The sequence below is a fragment of the Parathielavia appendiculata genome (genome assembly GCF_033297405.1).
Source record: "Parathielavia appendiculata strain CBS 731.68 unplaced genomic scaffold N657scaffold_12, whole genome shotgun sequence".
Taxonomy (NCBI): Eukaryota; Fungi; Ascomycota; class Sordariomycetes; order Sordariales; family Chaetomiaceae; genus Parathielavia; species Parathielavia appendiculata.
Window position 1 is genome coordinate 623,927 of NW_026944231.1, and position 16,944 is coordinate 640,870.

At 57.0% G+C, this 16,944-nt stretch overlaps 7 protein-coding genes across 7 annotated transcripts; 3 read left to right on the forward strand and 4 right to left on the reverse strand.

Annotated features, from left to right (window-relative positions):
• Window positions 1-1,072: 1,072 nt before the first annotated feature.
• N657DRAFT_127625 (uncharacterized protein) lies at window positions 1,073-1,592 on the forward strand. The gene has a single exon (XM_062785845.1). It carries the CDS (start codon window positions 1,173-1,175, stop codon window positions 1,512-1,514), a length of 342 nt encoding a protein of 113 aa, XP_062645151.1. The 5' UTR covers window positions 1,073-1,172; the 3' UTR covers window positions 1,515-1,592.
• On the reverse strand, window positions 1,479-3,280 carry N657DRAFT_623755 (uncharacterized protein; the record flags this gene model as incomplete). Its single annotated transcript, XM_062790697.1, has 2 exons — window positions 1,479-3,018; window positions 3,087-3,280. The coding sequence occupies 2 exons, from the start codon at window positions 3,278-3,280 to the stop codon at window positions 1,671-1,673; spliced, it is 1,542 nt and encodes a 513-aa protein (XP_062645152.1). The 3' UTR covers window positions 1,479-1,670.
• A 2,033-nt stretch (window positions 3,281-5,313) lies between these two features.
• N657DRAFT_578341 (uncharacterized protein) lies at window positions 5,314-6,097 on the forward strand (the record flags this gene model as incomplete). The annotated part of the gene is made up of 2 exons (XM_062789307.1): window positions 5,314-5,469; window positions 5,549-6,097. The coding sequence occupies 2 exons, from the start codon at window positions 5,314-5,316 to the stop codon at window positions 6,095-6,097; spliced, it is 705 nt and encodes a 234-aa protein (XP_062645153.1).
• Window positions 6,098-6,209: 112 nt separating this feature from the next.
• N657DRAFT_601465 (WD40 repeat-like protein) lies at window positions 6,210-8,020 on the reverse strand. The gene is made up of 3 exons (XM_062790103.1): window positions 7,603-8,020; window positions 7,093-7,544; window positions 6,210-7,020 (listed from the first exon to the last, which is right to left on the reverse strand). The coding sequence occupies exons 1-3, from the start codon at window positions 7,864-7,866 to the stop codon at window positions 6,663-6,665; spliced, it is 1,074 nt and encodes a 357-aa protein (XP_062645154.1). The 5' UTR covers window positions 7,867-8,020; the 3' UTR covers window positions 6,210-6,662.
• A 1,193-nt stretch (window positions 8,021-9,213) lies between these two features.
• N657DRAFT_648206 (Nucleotidylyl transferase) lies at window positions 9,214-11,046 on the reverse strand. Its single transcript, XM_062793475.1, has 3 exons — window positions 10,726-11,046; window positions 9,807-10,660; window positions 9,214-9,758 (listed from the first exon to the last, which is right to left on the reverse strand). Exons 1-3 carry the CDS (start codon window positions 10,823-10,825, stop codon window positions 9,414-9,416), a joined length of 1,299 nt encoding a protein of 432 aa, XP_062645155.1. The 5' UTR covers window positions 10,826-11,046; the 3' UTR covers window positions 9,214-9,413.
• Window positions 11,047-11,858: 812 nt separating this feature from the next.
• Window positions 11,859-13,405, forward strand: N657DRAFT_683021 (uncharacterized protein; the record flags this gene model as incomplete). Its single annotated transcript, XM_062796538.1, has 2 exons — window positions 11,859-12,436; window positions 12,523-13,405. The coding sequence occupies 2 exons, from the start codon at window positions 11,859-11,861 to the stop codon at window positions 13,403-13,405; spliced, it is 1,461 nt and encodes a 486-aa protein (XP_062645156.1).
• An 843-nt stretch (window positions 13,406-14,248) lies between these two features.
• Window positions 14,249-16,935, reverse strand: N657DRAFT_127740 (uncharacterized protein). The gene is made up of 2 exons (XM_062785846.1): window positions 16,220-16,935; window positions 14,249-16,166 (listed from the first exon to the last, which is right to left on the reverse strand). Exons 1-2 carry the CDS (start codon window positions 16,690-16,692, stop codon window positions 14,450-14,452), a joined length of 2,190 nt encoding a protein of 729 aa, XP_062645157.1. The 5' UTR covers window positions 16,693-16,935; the 3' UTR covers window positions 14,249-14,449.
• Between the last annotated feature and the right edge of the window lie 9 nt (window positions 16,936-16,944).

Genomic DNA, 16,944 nt, shown 5'->3' on the forward strand with positions numbered 1-16,944 from the left:
AACTTCAATCAATCTTCAAAGGTCATATCAACTCCGCAACTCCAGTCCCTTCCCTCAGTTTGCCCTACATGTGCAAACGAAAATCCAACCTCATGAAATCCAACGGAATGCAAAACAGCCTCGAAACCCGCAAGGTTTGTCTCATCATCGGCCAACCTGAAAAGAACAAATACTACACTTTTTGATCCCCGGGCCTCAGGAGCCTCAGTCACCTCCCAGAGTGAAGTTGTGTTGTCTTCGCCAAACGTGGGAAGAGCAGGCAAGAACACCTTATCAAAAGCGTGACAAGCTCCAACATCCCACGAAGGCGTGTAATATCATTATTGGCTCCAATACGAAAACAAAGAATCGTGCTCAAGGTATTCTACACTGAGCTCCATTCACCAAGAATGACGGCAAAAGGGGGGGGAGACGATATGGGGTGTGAGAGGAGACCTTTGGTATGATTTCCCACCCCTTGCGACGCGACATGTCCATGACATGACGCCACCGAGTCTCATCTGAGGATCATTGTGAAATGCCCTGGTGCCGGGCGCTGCCACTGCTGCATCCATTTTTGAAATGTCAGTCCTCGTGGCGTGCATCGAGTCGTCAATAGTCTGCGATGATAAGGGTTTGTGGTCATTGCTATGCAGCACTAGGGGTACATTTTGAGATGCGCACCATGTCTGTGCAGAGTACTTCGCGGTTTTCCGATACCGTAGGCTTGCGTCAGCGGGAAATGCTGGGATAATCCGAGCCTCTTCCGCCTGAGCGGGCTCGAATATAAGTTCCCACCTCAGGTTAGACGTGTAGTATCATTAGAGAAGATGCGCATGACGTGGCCCAGAAATGGAACACGCCGAGGGAGGCTGAACCCAATGACCTGCTACTACTAGGTGACCTTATACAGGCCTCGGCAGAGGTGCCTGGATATGTACTTTGAGCAGGAGTATCAGCTAGAGAGGAGGGAAGACGATCTGCTGATGGTTTGTTTCGAATCCCGGGTGTCTCATGAGGTCTCGGTGATCTCAGCGGCAAACGCAAAACTCATCCATGACCCGACGCCCCACATACCAGAATTTACCATGATGTGAATGTCATTGCTTGATGCTGCCATCCACTATCCGTATTCCTATTCTGGGTCATGCTCCGTACCTAAATACAAGGTAGGCATGTACTCGTAGCAGCCTATGCTCCGAAAAGCGCCTCTGACCGAATCGCCTTCACAAGACCACCGACCCGGCCAATCTATGCCCTCATTCAGAGCTCAACTTCAAACTAGCCCCTGGAGCTCTCGGGGTCGCTGGAGTCCCTGTCGCCCCTGCCGCCTCTGGCGACTCCGGAACCACCGGAGATGCAAAGCAGCAGGACGCTGTGTCCGAACGACCGTTGAGAAGCCTCGGGCGTCCCAGGGGAACCGGACAGGGCGTAGCCGGCTGATATCCCGGCTGAGCTGGACTCGACTCAGCCAAGACTTCTCTGTAGGTCGCGACTATCTCGCTCATCGTCATCCGCAGCAGTCTGGGTGTTGAGGAAGGTGACATGCCCGAGAAACTCGACGGTGTCTTATGCATACTAGTAACCGCACCGCTCTCTTTGCCACCACCGCCGCCACCACCACCAAATGTACCCTTCCGTCTCGGCGCCGGGGACGACATGGACGGAACTCGACGCACCCACGGCTTCAACTAGATGTCGTCCTGGGCGACGTCGCTCGCCGGGGTTTTGTTGAGCCGGCGTCTCTCGTTTTCGACAGCATCTGTCGCAGGGGTGTTGTTGCTGATCCGGCGTCTCTTCTTGAAGTCGGCGATGCTGTCAAATATATTGCGCCGCCGCCGCTTGGCCGCAAGCTTCTGGCTTAGCATGTCCACTTCCACGTCCACGGCCGCCAACGCCGCCGCCATATCCTTCACTATCTTCTTGTCCGCTTCGCACAGGTCACTATCCCCACTAGCGGGGACGGCGGCACCCTCCCGGATGGCGAAGTGCACCATCATGGTGGCCCGACACGGCGGGCCCTTGCACAGTGAGACGACCCGCCGGCTGGTGTGGTACATGACTAAGGCCACCGTCTTGTTGTTGAGGTCGTCGTCATTGTCGGCCCCATGCTGACAGATGCTGTTGGGATGGCGCTCGTGGTCCGAGAATAGGAACTTGATCTGCCGCGCCGACATCTTGCAATGGCCGTTTTCCTTAATGAGCTGGCCAAGGCTGTGCAGCCGGGACGGGCTTGGTTGTCCTCGGTACCGACAAAGGAGCCCGCGGCGGTGTTGCCAGTAGGCCCACGAGCAGAAGTGGTTCGTGTGCAGTTTCGCGTCGTTGCCAAAGTCGCCGTCGTGCGCAAAGATGGGTTTGTAGGTATCCAGCTCCTTGGATGTCAAAGGGCCCAGCTCCAGGGACGCTGAATCACCGTCTTCATTGGCGATGAGGATGTGCTTCGAAGCATGTGTGTCTAGTTTTGTCAGGATGTCCTCGACGTCCTTAACGCTAGCCCACTCGAGGAGAAAGCGCTCGACACACGTCACGGGAAAGTACTTCTCGTTGGTGCCCCAGCTGGGGAGATAGTCCTCGGTGGAGAAGAGGGGGTTGCCCGTCACGGCGACGCCCAGGGAGTTCATGCCGCTCCCGCTGATCATGCCGGCCTCGACTAGGATGACCATGTTCTTGACCTGCTCGTCCGGTAGGTACTGTATCTCGAGCAGAACCATGAAGTCGTCGCCGTCGTGGATCCGCTTCCTCTCGCTCCAGGAATGCGCAAGAATCGGGCCAGTGCGGCCTAGAGTTTTGTTCTGTGAGAAGAAGGCGCTGGTGCTCTCGATGGCGTGCGAAGGCCGGAGCGGAACGTATGGACGCTGGACCGGGGGCTCGAGGATGTATCTGATGGCAGCGAGGTCGTCTCGCGCGTTGAGATATACCAGGTGCTCCACGTCCATTTCGCAGCCTTGGGCCATGCCGAGGAGCTCGTTCCATCCTCTCGGCCAGTGGTGCACCAGGCCCGGTATGTACACTTCTCTGATGATCCACTCGCAACTGTCGCTAAGCGCAACAGTTAGCCCCTTGAGTTCCTCGGATGACCCTGTTCAGCGCGTCCCAGTTTAACTCACAACGAAGGGAGATCAGGGTGATCAAAATGGCGACAGATGTTGGCCCGGATCTTCTCGGCAAACACTTGACCGTACTTTACGCCGCGTTGGTATGGGTTTCCAGTCAAAACCAATCCAGGGAAACTCTCGGGTAGGTCGTCGAAGTTGACCTCGGAAATGGGCAGAGGGCTGCCCGGGGTGCCGCTGTATGCCATCTTGATGACTCCTCAAGGGGGGTCGAGTGCTTGGTCGGTCAGTTCGAAGTCGCTGATCGTGTTTGGGGCGGTTTGGCTCAACTGATTGTCGTCAAGAAACAAGATGTGCGGTAAAGATGAGCGCGCAGCGATTTGTTGACAGACTGAAGGGTCAGTAGAGCGCCCCTCGCTCGCCCCTCGTTGACCGGTTGACTGGCCATGGCACTGACCGAGTGCGGATCGGAGCGCCATAGTGACTCCGGGCCTTAGGTGTGGTGACAGGAAGGAGCAATAATGAGTGCTCTGGGGGCACTACGACCACCCGTGTTTGAGGAAGGAGCTCTGTTGCCACACTTATCACCTGTGCTTCTTGCAATCATGCTGCTGGCGCATCGTCAAAGTCCGAGTCTGTTGAAATGAAGACATTAGAATCAGAACATAGCCAATCACAGTCTCACATCACCGACATGTCTGGCAGTGGACGGCCTTCAACTTCTTGTGGGGTACAATAAGTCACTTCCCTGTGTCCCCAATCCCTCATTTTCTTTCAAGGCGGTCTTCCACAAAGAGGCAGCTCCATCAAGGAAATCGTCGGACATGGCAGTCCTTGGTCCATAAGAACTTAAATTCCAGCTTTCCCAAGCCGTTCAAGTAAGATACCTTGGGTCCTCGATATGGTTCATGGGACCACTCAAGTTATGATACGGGCACAAATGTATCAGGCCAGACGAGGAGATGGCGTCTTTGGGGCATGTATGTGATGAACCTTCATCTGCTCCTAGCTTTGCGTGACTAGATACCTCCCATAGCAATACTCCGTACCCAGACCATGAACAACAGCTCGGCTACTGACAAAACTCCTGAAAGCGAAGATGTCACGAAAGATGTGCGGTCGCCTGTCCTGCCGATTCACATCTGGCTTGCCCGAGGGAGTGTGGCTGTTGCGGGCCTCGAGGATGCTCCTGCATGTAAGCCTGCATATAAGCCGGCTCAGACAAATGTCGGAAACTCCCGTCAAAAGTCTTGTCAGATGAAGCTGATGGAGCCAGGAACCGCGGAGCCGAGGAAAGATCAGCGAGCCCTAACCTAACCTTTAACGACCCCTTCCCCAGAAGCATCAGTTCATCAACTGTCTGGAATAAAAAAAGCTGGCTCCATCGAGCCAGCTAATAAGTTACATCCGCACTCATCGTCTGATCAGGCGGCTCCATGAGGATCTCCAGCCCATACTCGGCATTGCGCACCCGAGATTTGTTGACGAGCCTTCGGATCAACGCTAAACCCGCCCGGTCGCGATCGCTATCGTTAAGCTTGACCGCCTCCACAGAGGCGGGACCTTGAGTGGCCCAAGCTCCCTCAACAAGTGGGCTCACCACCAGTCACAGCTGCGCAATCGACCGGGGTCAAGAGCTGACAGCCCCGGTCCGTTGGGAATTGTCGAGGTTGAAGGGACCAGGGAGCGTGCGAGACCGGCGCTCTGACATCGAGAATCGAGATGTTGCTGTGCGAAGTCTCAGACATCGAGCCTCCGTTCTTGACGTGGGAAACAGCATTCCAGGCGACGAGAGGGCTCGGGAATTGGCGCGATTGGGCATCGATCGACACAAGCATCGGCTCATCGACACTGACAATATTCGACATGTACCGCTGCGATGTCCTTTGTCTTGTTGGATTCTGCAGGACCCGAATTATCCAAGCTCGTGTGCAACCAACTTAAAGAGCATCCATCCATTGATGACTCGACTCCAATTTAGGCGGCCCACCGTGTCAGGGAGGGGTGGATGGTGTGGCATTATGCAGAAGATCGGGCGTGAGCTGTCTCTTATCCCCAGAGTCCAGGCGGATGTCCGCGTGGTCACTTATACCTGCCCTTTCCCCGTTGCTTTGACTCAAGCTCCCCTCCATCTCCAACCTAACAAGGCTCGCCCTCCTCCCATTGTCCCTGACAGCAACCCCGTGTCACCTCGTCCTCTAGTTCCATTCCAGAGTGCAATCCCGTCTCTGCGTCTATCCAGCAGCCGTTGTTGTAGCTCTCCAAGTCACTCGCCGTCGCCATGTCATCACGCTTTACATCCCCCATCTCCAAACTCACCCGCTCCTTCAGCACGACTCCGGCCGTCGCTCGGCCGAGCCATCTCCTCAACAAGACCTCCAAGGTAGCAACAGCCGTCAGGAAACCCAACGCCGTCGCCGAAGAAGCCCCTTCCCAAGTAAGCGATCATTTATCATCATCAACCATCCCAATATCCCCATCTTCCGTCCAAAACTAACACCGCCCCGTTTCCCCAGCGCAACCACTCAAGCACCACCACCACAACCCCTCACCGCCCTCTCCCAACAACCCAGGGTCCGTCCAAAACAATCCCTTTCATGCAAACCTTCCACCACTCCGCCCCGAAACCCTCCCCGACCACCTACGCCACAATTGACCGCGCCGTCCTCCCGGACCTGTCCTCTTCCTCCTCCTCCTCCGAATCAGCACAATACGACCCCTACCTGCATATCCGCGTTCCCTTACTACCCGACAGCACCGCCGCCTCCCACAGGCACAACCAGCCCGAGGCGGCCGACGCGCCGCTGCCGCCGCCCGAGATCCTTGTCGTGGCGTCCAATCCGGAGCAGGTCCTCCCCTCGGCGTTGACCGAGGTCGAGGGGATGGGGGTGGATGGCGTCGAGTTGGGGTTTGTGCATTTGCTTGGTAGCCAGGAGGAGGGCGGGGAGGGAGAGAGTTTTGAGATGGGGAGGGGGATGATTCGGGATTTGTGGAGGGGGTTGAAGGAGGATGTTTTTGGGGCGGGGAGTAGTAATGGTACGAGTGGTGGGAAGGCTGCTGTTTGAGAATTACTCATACTTGAACTCGGGGGGTGACATCTGAGAATGATGTGTAGGATGACGTGACGGTATCTATGTCTTTAATCTCTGCCCAGACTCAACCGCAGGCTTTTGTCATATGAGAGAGTGTTATTAGTTATTCTGATTGATTGTTACGGACTGCTTCTGAGACAAGGCATCTGGCTATCTGCTGCCGTCCATCCGGTACTCCTCGCCGTCGACTCTGCCCTTGTCCAATGACCGTTCCAACCACCTATCAACTTCCGTCTTCATTCCCTTTGTCATTCCATTTCCCTTTCCCTTTCTGCCCCCTTTCCTTCCTCCCCCTTCTTTGCTCTTCTTTCCCTCTCCCTCTCCCTTTCCTCATCCCCTTTCCCTCACCTTTCCTCTCTCTCCTTGTCTTGGCTGAGCATCACCTTTAGTAGACTTCCATTGATATGCTTAGGCGAGGCCCTCTCCTCGCGGCTTGTGAGCTCCCCACACCCGGACTACGTACCTCTCACCAAACTCGGTCTGCTCGGACCATCCGCCGTTCGGCGTCGCCCTTCCGCGTCGTCATCAGAGCGCTACCCTACCTCTTCTTGACGCTCGGCCGCGGCTTGCACTCGTCGGGCTGCACGGGGTGCAGCATCACCTTGGTCGGGTAGTTGGCAGTGTTGCCCTGGTACCCCTTGCTCCAGTCGTAGCTGATGGCGTAAGCAAAGATGCTGCCCGTCTTGTTGAACTTGGTCGCCGTGATGCTGCCGCCCACGTTCGGGTACCCCTTGAGACGGTGCTTAGCGTCTTTGTCCCAGAAGTGGAACGTCCCATCGCTGCCCGCCGTGCTGAAGGTGCCGTGCTGGGGGTGGAACGAGATGTCGTTGACCGCGTGCACGTTGGTGACGGACCCCTGCGGCGGGTCGCGGTGGCATTTGAACGAGAAGTTGAGGCTAGTTAAGGTGAGAGACGGGTTAGTAAGACTGGGTAGGGAGTGGCGAAGTGTGGGCGAGCATGCGGCCTACCTCGCGTCCTTGTCCTCGACATATTGGATCGCGCACCGGCCTTCGATGCTCCCAATGGCAAAGCCCTGCGAGTCGGTGAAGCAACTGACGACGCGGGTCTGCCACTTGAGCGGGCTCTGCAGCGTCTTGTAGAACTTGGCCGGGTCCTGCAGGTTGATCACGTTGATGTACCGGTCGGCCGTGCCGACGACCAGAAGATTGTCCCGGACGTCCATCGTGTATACCCGCTCCTGGCAGGTGATGGAGCCTGCGGGCGTCGAGCTCCTGAAGTCCCAGTATTTGACCGTCTTGTCCCACGAGCCCGTGACCGCCATCGGGGTGCCGTTGGCCTCGAAGTACCGCACGCAGCGGACCGGCTGGTCGTGCGCTGCTACCTGGACCGTCTGTCCCGTGGCGAGGTCCATCACCTTGGCCTGCTTGTCGGCGCCGGCAGAGATGACCTTTTGGCCGTCCTGTGCAGCAAGATCAGAAGCTGGCCCGAAGAAGCGCTCAACGACAGCAGCCGCCCACCTTGAAGAAGTCAACAGAAAAGACCGGGCCGTCGTGCTCTATCTGCGCCTTGCCCTGGCCTTGGCCGTTGCTCATTATCTCGTAGATGCGCACTCTCTTGTCCCAGCTCGCCACGGCGAGAAAGTCTTTGGGGTCGGTCGGGTTGGGATTGAAGGCGATGGCCGAGATGCTGTCCTCGGGCGGACTCCCGAGCTCGACGTCCTGTTTCAGGTCGCCCAGCGTGTTGCTGGCCGACGCCGATTGCGCGCCAAAAAGGCCAGCCATTGTCGCGGCTTATGGATCTATGTCGAATGCGCAGCAGACCTGTCTAGGTTGAATGATTTCTCGGTCGAAGAGCGGGTTTATCTAGGAAAGCGCTGTGGCTGTGCGTAATTGGTGAAGTTGTTTTGTGGTTTGGTTTTCGAGTCTGATCTCTATCCGATCTGAGCCCGTCCAGCCTCGAGATGCTAAACATACCCCTGCCGTGATCTGCAGACAGAGCAGTCTTTGAAGCTTTGACCATACGGAGTTAGTTACCTTGCTCAACCTGGAATCTTTGTTAGCACGGGACTTTGATATCACTTCTTTTTCCTCAACTTCTTGTATTCTTTCTTTCCTCTTCCTCTCTATCTTTGTCTTCTCCTCCCTTCCCCACCTACATTATGTTTCTGTCTTCTACGATGCCCAATGTTCTTCCTTCTATTTTTGTTTTTCTCACGTCTTTGAATTCTTTTTCCCTTCCAGTATCTAGTGCCTCGTCATGTGCCACCCTAAGATAGCCGAGTAATCTGGTACATTGTGCCCCACTTTCCGGAGAGTGAATAAAAATTTAGCCACCAGCTTCCGCGACTCTTTTTTCCCTTCCTTTTTCTCTTCAAGTCCCCCTCGCCCAAACAATCGCTATTCGAAGCTCACACACGGAGAGGGCACCGCTCTTTCATTTCTAGGCTTTGGGAGAAAGTCCCCGGACACCCACATTTTCCTCACCAGAAAAAGTGGTCGCGGAAACGCGCCGCCATAGAAGCACCGCGGCTGATCTCGGCCGCCTGTTCCTTGTCTGTCTTCGTGCCGCCCGGCCCATCCACACCAAAGTCGGCTGAACCTAACTCCACCACAGCCAGCAGTCCCGTTACCCGGGCCAGGAGACCAACATGGACGAAGATATGAGTCCGCGCTCCTTGGCTGTCTCGGGGGCGCGTTTTGCTGTGCCCTGTCGGTGGGGGTGAACTGGTCGATGGTGGGCTGCCGCTGGTTCACGGTCTGGACTGGGAGCGCCATGGTTGGCTCGAGAGATTTCGTCAAGATTTCACAGTAATGCGATTGCTTGCCTGTGCTGGAAACAGCCGGCGAGTAACTCGACGGGGCTCATTCTTGGTGCGAGGGGGGCTTCAATCGATTTCATGATTCTTCTTTCACCTCGGGCTTTGCAGTTGGCACACAGCTGGACAACAGACACTCTAGGCTTCGCTGGAGGCCCACAGTTCGTGCTGGCTGGCTGCTGGTCTGGGGTTTCGGGGGAATTGGACAGTTCAGGTGATGAAATCCATTAATAGAGTCAAGCTCTGAGGCGGAGCCGGCGTAAATCGTCGCGCGACCCCGTTGATGACTCCAAAATGCGTTATGGTATCTGATGGACTGTCCAGTTCTCGCTTTATTACTTCAATTAGATAGTCGACGATCCGCCCCTGGTCCAAGTTCTATTTCGTCTCTATTCAAGGCCTGTTGAAGCCATTCGCTCTTTTCCCTGCTGCTGTCCAGTTTATGCCCGCTGTGGTTGAAGTCCCTGAATCCGAAATTGCTGCCCGGTGCGCAGCAGCAGCATCCAATGCTTTCTACCGCGACGCCTCTTTCCGCCGCTGCTCCTCCTCCAGAAGCTCGCGCTGTCTTTGCGCCTCTTCAAGATTGGCCTTCATCCCCTTCGCCTTCTGTCGTGCCTCATAAAGATCTCTACTCTTCATTATTCTCTGCACGATGCTACCGGCGTTGACGTCCTCAAACTCGTGGTGGCCGATTTCGCGGTAGATGCCCATCTCCTTGGGCTCGGCATACACGTCGTCGGTGGACGGCATGAAGGACGTCGGCCCGTGGTAGACGCTATCTGGTGTGCCCCAAGGGAATGAGGCTAAGTACTGCTTGGTTGGGGTGAAAGGCGCCCCAAAGACAACCGCATTGATGTACTAGTGGCTCGTCAGCAGAGGATCCTCGCCCAGCTGAATGATACTTACTCGACATTGGAGAACGCAGAGCCCGCGCTCAAAGATGTTCATGATAGGGTAATTGACGCCCTTCCACTTGTTGATGACGTCGTCGTCGTGGACGCCAGCCACGACAAACACGGGGCCGTAATCGGCGCCCTTGCCCTTTCGCTCGTTGACAGCCTGCTCCGAATACCATCCGTCCTTCCTCGCCAGCTCTTCCTCGGCCTCCGTCACCAGGCGCAGGAACTGGATATGCCCGCTCGAGAAGAGGTCGAACCCGCCATCCACGTATACCACCCTCTGCCCCGGTTTTGGCCCCACACCGCGGAACAGCTCCTTGAACCCGGCCTGCGCGCCCCAGAACCACACATCCGCGCCAGGCTTCTTAGCCGTCTCGTCCGTCGCGTACAGTCGAATTCTCTCCAGCATCGCCTTCCCATTGGCCTTCCTCTCCTCCTCGGTCCCGGGCCCTTCCTCGCCGGCGAGCGTCCTCTCGAGCGACCTGATAAAGTGCCCCTTGGTGCACAGCAGCATGCGGCCGACCAGGTCCGTCGTCGAGATGCTCGGCGTGCGCTTGACGACCTTGAAACGGTTGGCCGCCTTCACAAAGCGGTAGCAGTCCTCGCCGCTGCTGTCAGACGTGATGTCGTCGCCGTGCACGACGTACTTGCAGCCAAAGTGGCTGATCCAATCGAGCTGCGTGACGTAGGGCGCGTGCGGGATCGACTTGGTCACCCAGCGGCAGGCGTCGGTGGCGAGGAGGCGCTCCCGGAGGTTCATGACCGTCGGGCCCTTGTTCTCGAGGATCGCCTCGTCCGAGTGCACGCCGACGTAGAGCTCGTCGCCGAGCTGGCGGGCTTGGACGACGGCGCCGGCGTGGCCTGTTGGGGAAGGTGCCTAGTAAGGGACCTGGTTGAACTTCATCAGGATGAGTTTAGGGACTAACCGTGGTGGAAGAAGTCGAAGCACCCGTCAACCCAGAGCCGGCCCTCGAGCAGCTCCGGCGCAGGCTCGCCCGGCGGGCGAATGTCATCTGCCGAGGTCATGGCTTGAATTTGAACTGGCAACTGAGTCCACTTCGCAAGGGCGATGGCTGAAAGTCTACTGTACCTTGATCAATGATATCCAAATACTAACTCGTACAAGGCTGGGAAACGGACACGAGGGGTCTAATGATCAGCAACTTGGTGCAGAGTATAGTTGCAGAGCTTTCAACCACAAGCCACCTGGGCACCTTGTAGTAGTAGCTTTGAGGCTTGAGCAAGGCCCTTCCTGTTGTCGAGGGAGAATGTCCTCCGTACCCCGCTGTAAATTAAACGCTGCCCCTCACCCCACTCGGCGGTCAAGATGCGTTGTACTGAGTCTACAAGTGCCACACGGCTTTCATATGACTCCGGGCAGGAATCAAATCCACCCAAGACTAGCACTGAACCAATATCAAACACACCTAACCCCACCATCTACTTTTTCTATTGTCTAATAATGGCAAGGAGGAAACCGAGGCGGGGCCGCAGGGAGCATGTCAGCAGGTGCATCGCCTTGCACATGTATACGTACATTGGATCCCCAGTGTCAATTCTAAACGACCATCGCCTCGTCAAACAGACAAAAAAAGCACCTGGAGATGGGTGGGTTTGTCGCCGGCAGCTGAATTGCAGCCAAGCCGATGCCGGGGTGCTTCTCGCAGGACCCTGATGACCAGGATGGGATGATGGCATGTGTCAAGCGCGGGTCGAGAACGCGAGTCCGCCTGGAATATCCCTGACACACGCCTCTCTCTATTTGAAGTTATCATGGTTGATATTCAAACCATAGGTCGCCGCTGCCTCACCCCCATCCTTCCCGACCTCCTCCAACCTGGCCAGCCATTTTCCACTGCATCTAGTTTTTTTGAGGTCAAACTTGATGATTCCTTCACATGGGTTTGTCAAGACCCTGCCAACGTAGCGACGACCCAGCCCCACCTTCCCGCCCAGCGGCGCCTCCTGCCGAATTTGGGACGCTAAAGCCGCAGCAGCAAATGACAGCGCTGCATTCGAGAGGAGCTCAGTTCCTAGCAGAAGTCTAACAGCGCACAGCATGCAGCGCTCGGCAGCCACTCCGGCGCAGACCGCCGCCCCTTTCTTTTCGTCTTTCTTTGGCGGCGGCAGCACCACCAGCTCCAAACCTCAGAACCAAAATCCTCCGTTATCACCCACCAGCAAACCCCGCCGTCCGTCGAGCCCGGGCGAGGACAACGCCAGCGGGAGCCCCCGGCAGCACAAGACCCTACAGAAGGACCGCAAGCCCTCGTTCGGCCGCAAGTCGTCCATCTTCCAGTCGTCGGCGTCGTCGGCCAAGCGTAACACGCGCCGCGCTGAGTTGGCAACCTCGCCATCCGGCGCACCGGCCGATGGCGGAGCGGCATCTTATTTCCAATTCTTCTCCGACGGCAGCAGCGTCGGCCCACCCTTGTCGGACCCCTCGCCCAAGGCCGCCGACGGCTTCTCCAAAATGCTCAGCCGCGGCGCCGTGACGCCCATATCCGGTTACCCCGTCGGCATGACGGGTGCCGGATCCAGCAGCGTCGGCCAGCAGAGCGAGCTCGCCGTCGTGCACCAACACATTCAGGAAACCGCCAACAAGCGAATATCCACCCTCGACTACCTCCGCAAGGCGTACGCACCCCTTCCCCCCTCTCCCCCAACCAGCACACCACACCATTGGCCCTTCCCGTCCACTAACCTCCCCCGCTGGCAACCAGCCACGAAGGCCGCATCTACTGGTTCAACACTTTACTCTTCGACAAGCCAGACCTCCAGCGCATGCCCTACTTCGACGCGCGCAAGCTCGGCCGTCGCGCGACAAACTACCTCCTCCTGGGCATCTCCCTGCCCACCGTCATCGACCTCAACAGCAGCACCCCGCTCGAGTTTCTGCGCTCGCTCAACACCCTGCTCGCCGAGTTCGACGCCTTTACGCAGATCCACACCGAGAACGGCATCGCTGCCACCTCGCTGACGCGCACCCGCATCCCGCAAATGTTTCGCCGCGCGACCGCCGCGCCGGGGTTGTCCAAGGGGAGAAGGAGCAGCTCTGCTGCGGGCAGGGACGGAGATATTGGGATTGGGTACTCGCTTGAACAGGCCGAGAGTAACGCCGCCGCCGGCGCGGCGGTAGCAGGAGGGGCGCAGCCGCTGCCGTCGTCTTCTGTCGGCGGCGCCTCCTCGGGCGGGGTAGGCGTAGGGGGAGGAGTCGGTTCGGTGGGGGGAGGGGCCGGGGGCGCGGCAGGGGTCGACGCACTGCCGGCGGGGGTCATGGCGTTTGGGGCGTCCGAGGTGGACTTGCTGCCCGGGGAGGAATACACATACCTGCTGACGCCGACGCTGCCGTTCGATCCTGATTTTTTCGAGACGTTTGCGACACTGTGCGACGTGCTGATTGACATGTACACGAGGCTGCTGAGCCTGGTGGCGACGCCGAGGGACTGTAGCGGCGCCGTGGCCGAGTTGTTCACCAAGGCGGATAGCAAGATCAGGAAGCTGTTGATTCAGGGCGTCGTGAGGGAATTTGAGGAGAGCGGGCGGGCGGGGGTTAAGAGCGAGGTTGCGAGCGTGGGCAAGGTGGTGTTGAGTGGGTTGATGTGAAGGCTTCTCATGAAGAGGTGAATATGGGGTTACTTCCAGTTGGAAATGCGGTCGTAATGGCAGGCACTCTCTCACGTCGATCCAATCCAACAACACACATACCTGCCAATATCCCTCGCGGACCAGGTCGACACAAAGGGCATGGTCCAATACCTCTCCTTGACGAAGATGGACCTGGCCAAAGCGATCCTGAAGCCGGCCACGCCGCGAATTACTTCTCGCAGTTCCGACTTGAACGTCTTCCACATTCCTGGGACTCTGAACCTGGTACCCAATTCACTGTCACGACTGCGGACGTGGGAACATGAAGATTCAGCCATCGTTAATGATCAGAGTGACGAACTCGCTGACATTGACACACACCATAGCCGCTGAGCAGAGGACGACACTTTCACGGCAGATGCGGCGGCGACGATAGATACCATGTTCAGTGTTCCAGGGATGTGGAAGATGTTAGGGTAGAACTGCAAGAAGTAATTGGCGGCGTGGGCCAGCTTCATGTTCGCTTTGGCGAGGGCAGGCGAGGATAGGTTCTGGAGGAGAAAGCTGAGGCGCTTGTTGCTCAAAGGACGGTCCGATTCTCTTACGGCACGGAGGGCTGGCGTTTGGGCGGCGAATCTGGTATGAGAGATATCCTAGCATTGCATAACGGAAGGTACGGAAATGTGGATTTGGTCTAGTTCATATCATCCTGATTGAGCCAGAGCCTGAATATAAAGTATCTCACAATCGTCGTCTCATCGTCTGAATCGTAACAAAATCTAAGCCGCTGCTACAATAAGGCTTCTTCAGAGACAAGATGGCAGAACAAGGGGAGGAATAAAAGTCTCGAACAACAACATAGATACAGATGCCTAATATACCACAGGAAAAAGAAAGACAATAAAAAAGGCGATGGGAGTGATAAAGTGGGATGATCGCGTTGCCAATGATGCAGGACGTAAAGGAAAGGACCCGAATCAATAGAACGCTAATGAAGAAAGCAACAAACGCCATCATAATGATAAACTCCTCACACGATATAGCACACGAGAAAACGAAAAACTAAGCTGTGATGCCCTGCTTATGCTCCTCGAAATACCGCCTGCCTCTCCGCCCAGACAAATGCAGATGGTTGGTCGTGCTGCTGCTATGTCCCGTCCTGCTGGAGGAGGTGGAGCCGGACGCTTTTGGCATCCTGCCTGCTTCTCCTTCTGATCTGGGTTCCTTGGTCGCCGCTCGGTAGGAAGTCGGTGATACTGTTCTTGCTTTGCCCTCCCTGGGCTTTTCTCTTTCTTTTTCCTTGCCCCTTTCACTCTCCTTTGCTCCCGCCTTTTGCTTCTCCTTGTCTCTGTCCTCTTGTCTGTCTGTTCCTCTCCGAACTTCTTTTTCGAATTCTTTCTCCCTCTCTCTGAAAGAGATCTTGGGGAGTTGCTCCCCTGGGTATGAGTATGAACCTGTGCTGAGAGTGCAGCCACTGCTGGCGCTGCTTGGCCTGCCTGAAGGTGATTGTGAAGATCCCTCTTTGGAGAGCGAGCTGAAGGAGGAACCGGCTGGTTTGGAGAAGTCTGTGTCGGGCTTGGTGGTAGCTGATTCAGGTGGCTCGACAAGGGGTGGTGGAGATTGGGTTCGATTTGCTCCCTCCTCCGCTGCTTGCTTCTCAACCAGTTTCTCAACCAGCCTTCCGTACACGGACCGGGAATCGGCGGGCTTGGGGTTTTTGGGTGTTAAAGTCAGCGTTGTCTCTGCTGATAGTGTTGTGGTTGTCGCATCTGCTGGCTGTACTGACGGTTGTTGTGTTGCTGCGGCTGTAATGGTCGGCTTCAGATCGGGCATCTCTGGTGTGGCCTGCTCTGGGGTGGGCGACTCAGACGTAGCCCCATCCGGCACTAAGAGTGAGGCTGTGGCGCGCACATCTGGCAGCCTAGGTTCCTCTGTAGCTTCTGTAGCCATTATCATTTCCACTCTGACCTCTCTGGCCCCGTCACTGCCACGCTTCTCCTCTTTCGACTTTTTCAACACATCCGGCCCGGGTTCCCCTTGGTTACACTTCGTCCCAGCATCCGAACCCGGACTTCCCGGCCTCGACTCCGCCAGCTCCACCACCACCTTATCCAGCGCCTGGCCACTATCCAGTGAAGACAGAGTATCAATTGCCACAATCTTACTTGCAAACCTGGGCCCCAGTCCCTCCCCAACAGACCCCCCATCAGCAGCAGACCCACCAACAGGAGGCGGACTCGCCGGCTCATTGCGGTACCTCTCAGCCTCCTCGGCGGCCCTCCTCTCGGCCTCGGCGCGCCACTGGGCCTCTTCCTCCTCGGTCCGGAGCCAGTAGCGGCCCATGGCGGCCTGGTTCTCTTGGTGGCGGCGCAGCTTGATGGGGTTCTGCAGCATCGTCTTGGGGACGGCGCTCTTGTGCGCGCCCGGGTCGAGCGGCGAGAGGTAGGTCAGCGTGCTCTTGCTCTTGCGCTTGACGGGCAGGAGACGGCGGCGGCCGGCGCCGCCGATGACCTCGACGCGGTGGATGGTCGCCTTGGCGAAGCGCACTGTCGCGCCGGGGGACATGGGCCTCTGGACAGGGGACATTGGGGGAGAGCCGGCCGGGGAGTCGGGTGGGAGGGTGCCTAAGACTGCGGAGGAAGGAAGGGGGCTGGGGCTGGGGCTGGGGCTGGTGGGTTCGCCGGTTTCTGGGCTGACGAGTTGTCGAGGGCGTCTGGAGCTATCTGGGCTGGAGACGCGGAGGATGGACTTGGGCATGGTGACGGGGGATCCAGGAGGCCTACAGAGGGGTGTGTCAATATATAAGGCAAGCCAGTAAGTTGTTGTGTTTACCTTGGCTTGTCTTGGGCGCTCTGCGGCCGGGCTGGAGTGATCGCCATGCCATCTTGAGTGCGGGACGGCGTCTTATTGATCTTCTCCGAGGAGCCATTCTTGGGGGTCTTGCTGGTACCCGGCGAGGCTTTTGAGTCTGCTGCCATGAATGTCTTTGAATGTCTCGTCTTAGTACCAGCCTCATCGTGGGTCGCGGTCGGCGTCGAAAGAGAAAGTCTTCGAAACGTGGAGGAACCTCTACGTGCCTTCGTTTTCGTCTCGGTGCTGGCGCTCTGGCTGTGCCTCCGCGGTCTGGTGCTGGTGCCAGGGCTTGGTTGAGGCGATGCGGTGGAGGAGGGTGCCGTTGAAGTCCTGGAAGCGGTGATCTTGCCCTGCAACGCCGCCCATGAGAGAATTGACGACAAGGAATCTCTCCTCTGCGGCTGTCGCAGAGCATCAGGCCTATGTTTGTGATCCTTGGCGTCCCTGAACATGGCTCTGGCCGCGTTGAGGGAGAGAAACAGAGGGAAAATGGGGTCTGATCAACGACAAAATCATAGAATACGACATCAAGATGAAACCAACAGTAAATTGTTTCGGGACGGTAGACAATTGCTTTCAGAGGAGAGACTGGTGTGATCATAGACTGATTACAGGAGTGTGACGCTGAAGCTCACTCGAGATTCAGGCATGGAGGTTGGGCCACAAGCGCACCACATCGCTATGGCTGCGGGATCCAATCACGA

What these genes read in the sequence shown, in the direction of transcription:
- N657DRAFT_127625 (XM_062785845.1), top strand. Translation starts at nt 1,173, where the DNA reads ATGCTCCGAAAAGCGCCTCTGACCGAATCGCCTTCACAAGACCACCGA.
- N657DRAFT_601465 (XM_062790103.1), bottom strand. Translation starts at nt 7,866, where the DNA reads ATGGCTGGCCTTTTTGGCGCGCAATCGGCGTCGGCCAGCAACACGCTG. An exon ending in TTTCTGTTGACTTCTTCAAG is followed by an intron (nt 7,545 to 7,602) that starts GTGGGCGGCTGC and finishes CTTGCTGCACAG; the next exon opens with GACGGCCAAAAGGTCATCTC. An exon ending in GTCGAGGACAAGGACGCGAG is followed by an intron (nt 7,021 to 7,092) that starts GTAGGCCGCATG and finishes CACCTTAACTAG; the next exon opens with CCTCAACTTCTCGTTCAAAT.
- N657DRAFT_648206 (XM_062793475.1), bottom strand. Translation starts at nt 10,825, where the DNA reads ATGACCTCGGCAGATGACATTCGCCCGCCGGGCGAGCCTGCGCCGGAG. An exon ending in CTTCGACTTCTTCCACCACG is followed by an intron (nt 10,661 to 10,725) that starts GTTAGTCCCTAA and finishes CTTCCCCAACAG; the next exon opens with GCCACGCCGGCGCCGTCGTC. An exon ending in TCTGCGTTCTCCAATGTCGA is followed by an intron (nt 9,759 to 9,806) that starts GTAAGTATCATT and finishes ACGAGCCACTAG; the next exon opens with TACATCAATGCGGTTGTCTT.
- N657DRAFT_127740 (XM_062785846.1), bottom strand. Translation starts at nt 16,692, where the DNA reads ATGTTCAGGGACGCCAAGGATCACAAACATAGGCCTGATGCTCTGCGA. An exon ending in AGCGCCCAAGACAAGCCAAG is followed by an intron (nt 16,167 to 16,219) that starts GTAAACACAACA and finishes ACCCCTCTGTAG; the next exon opens with GCCTCCTGGATCCCCCGTCA.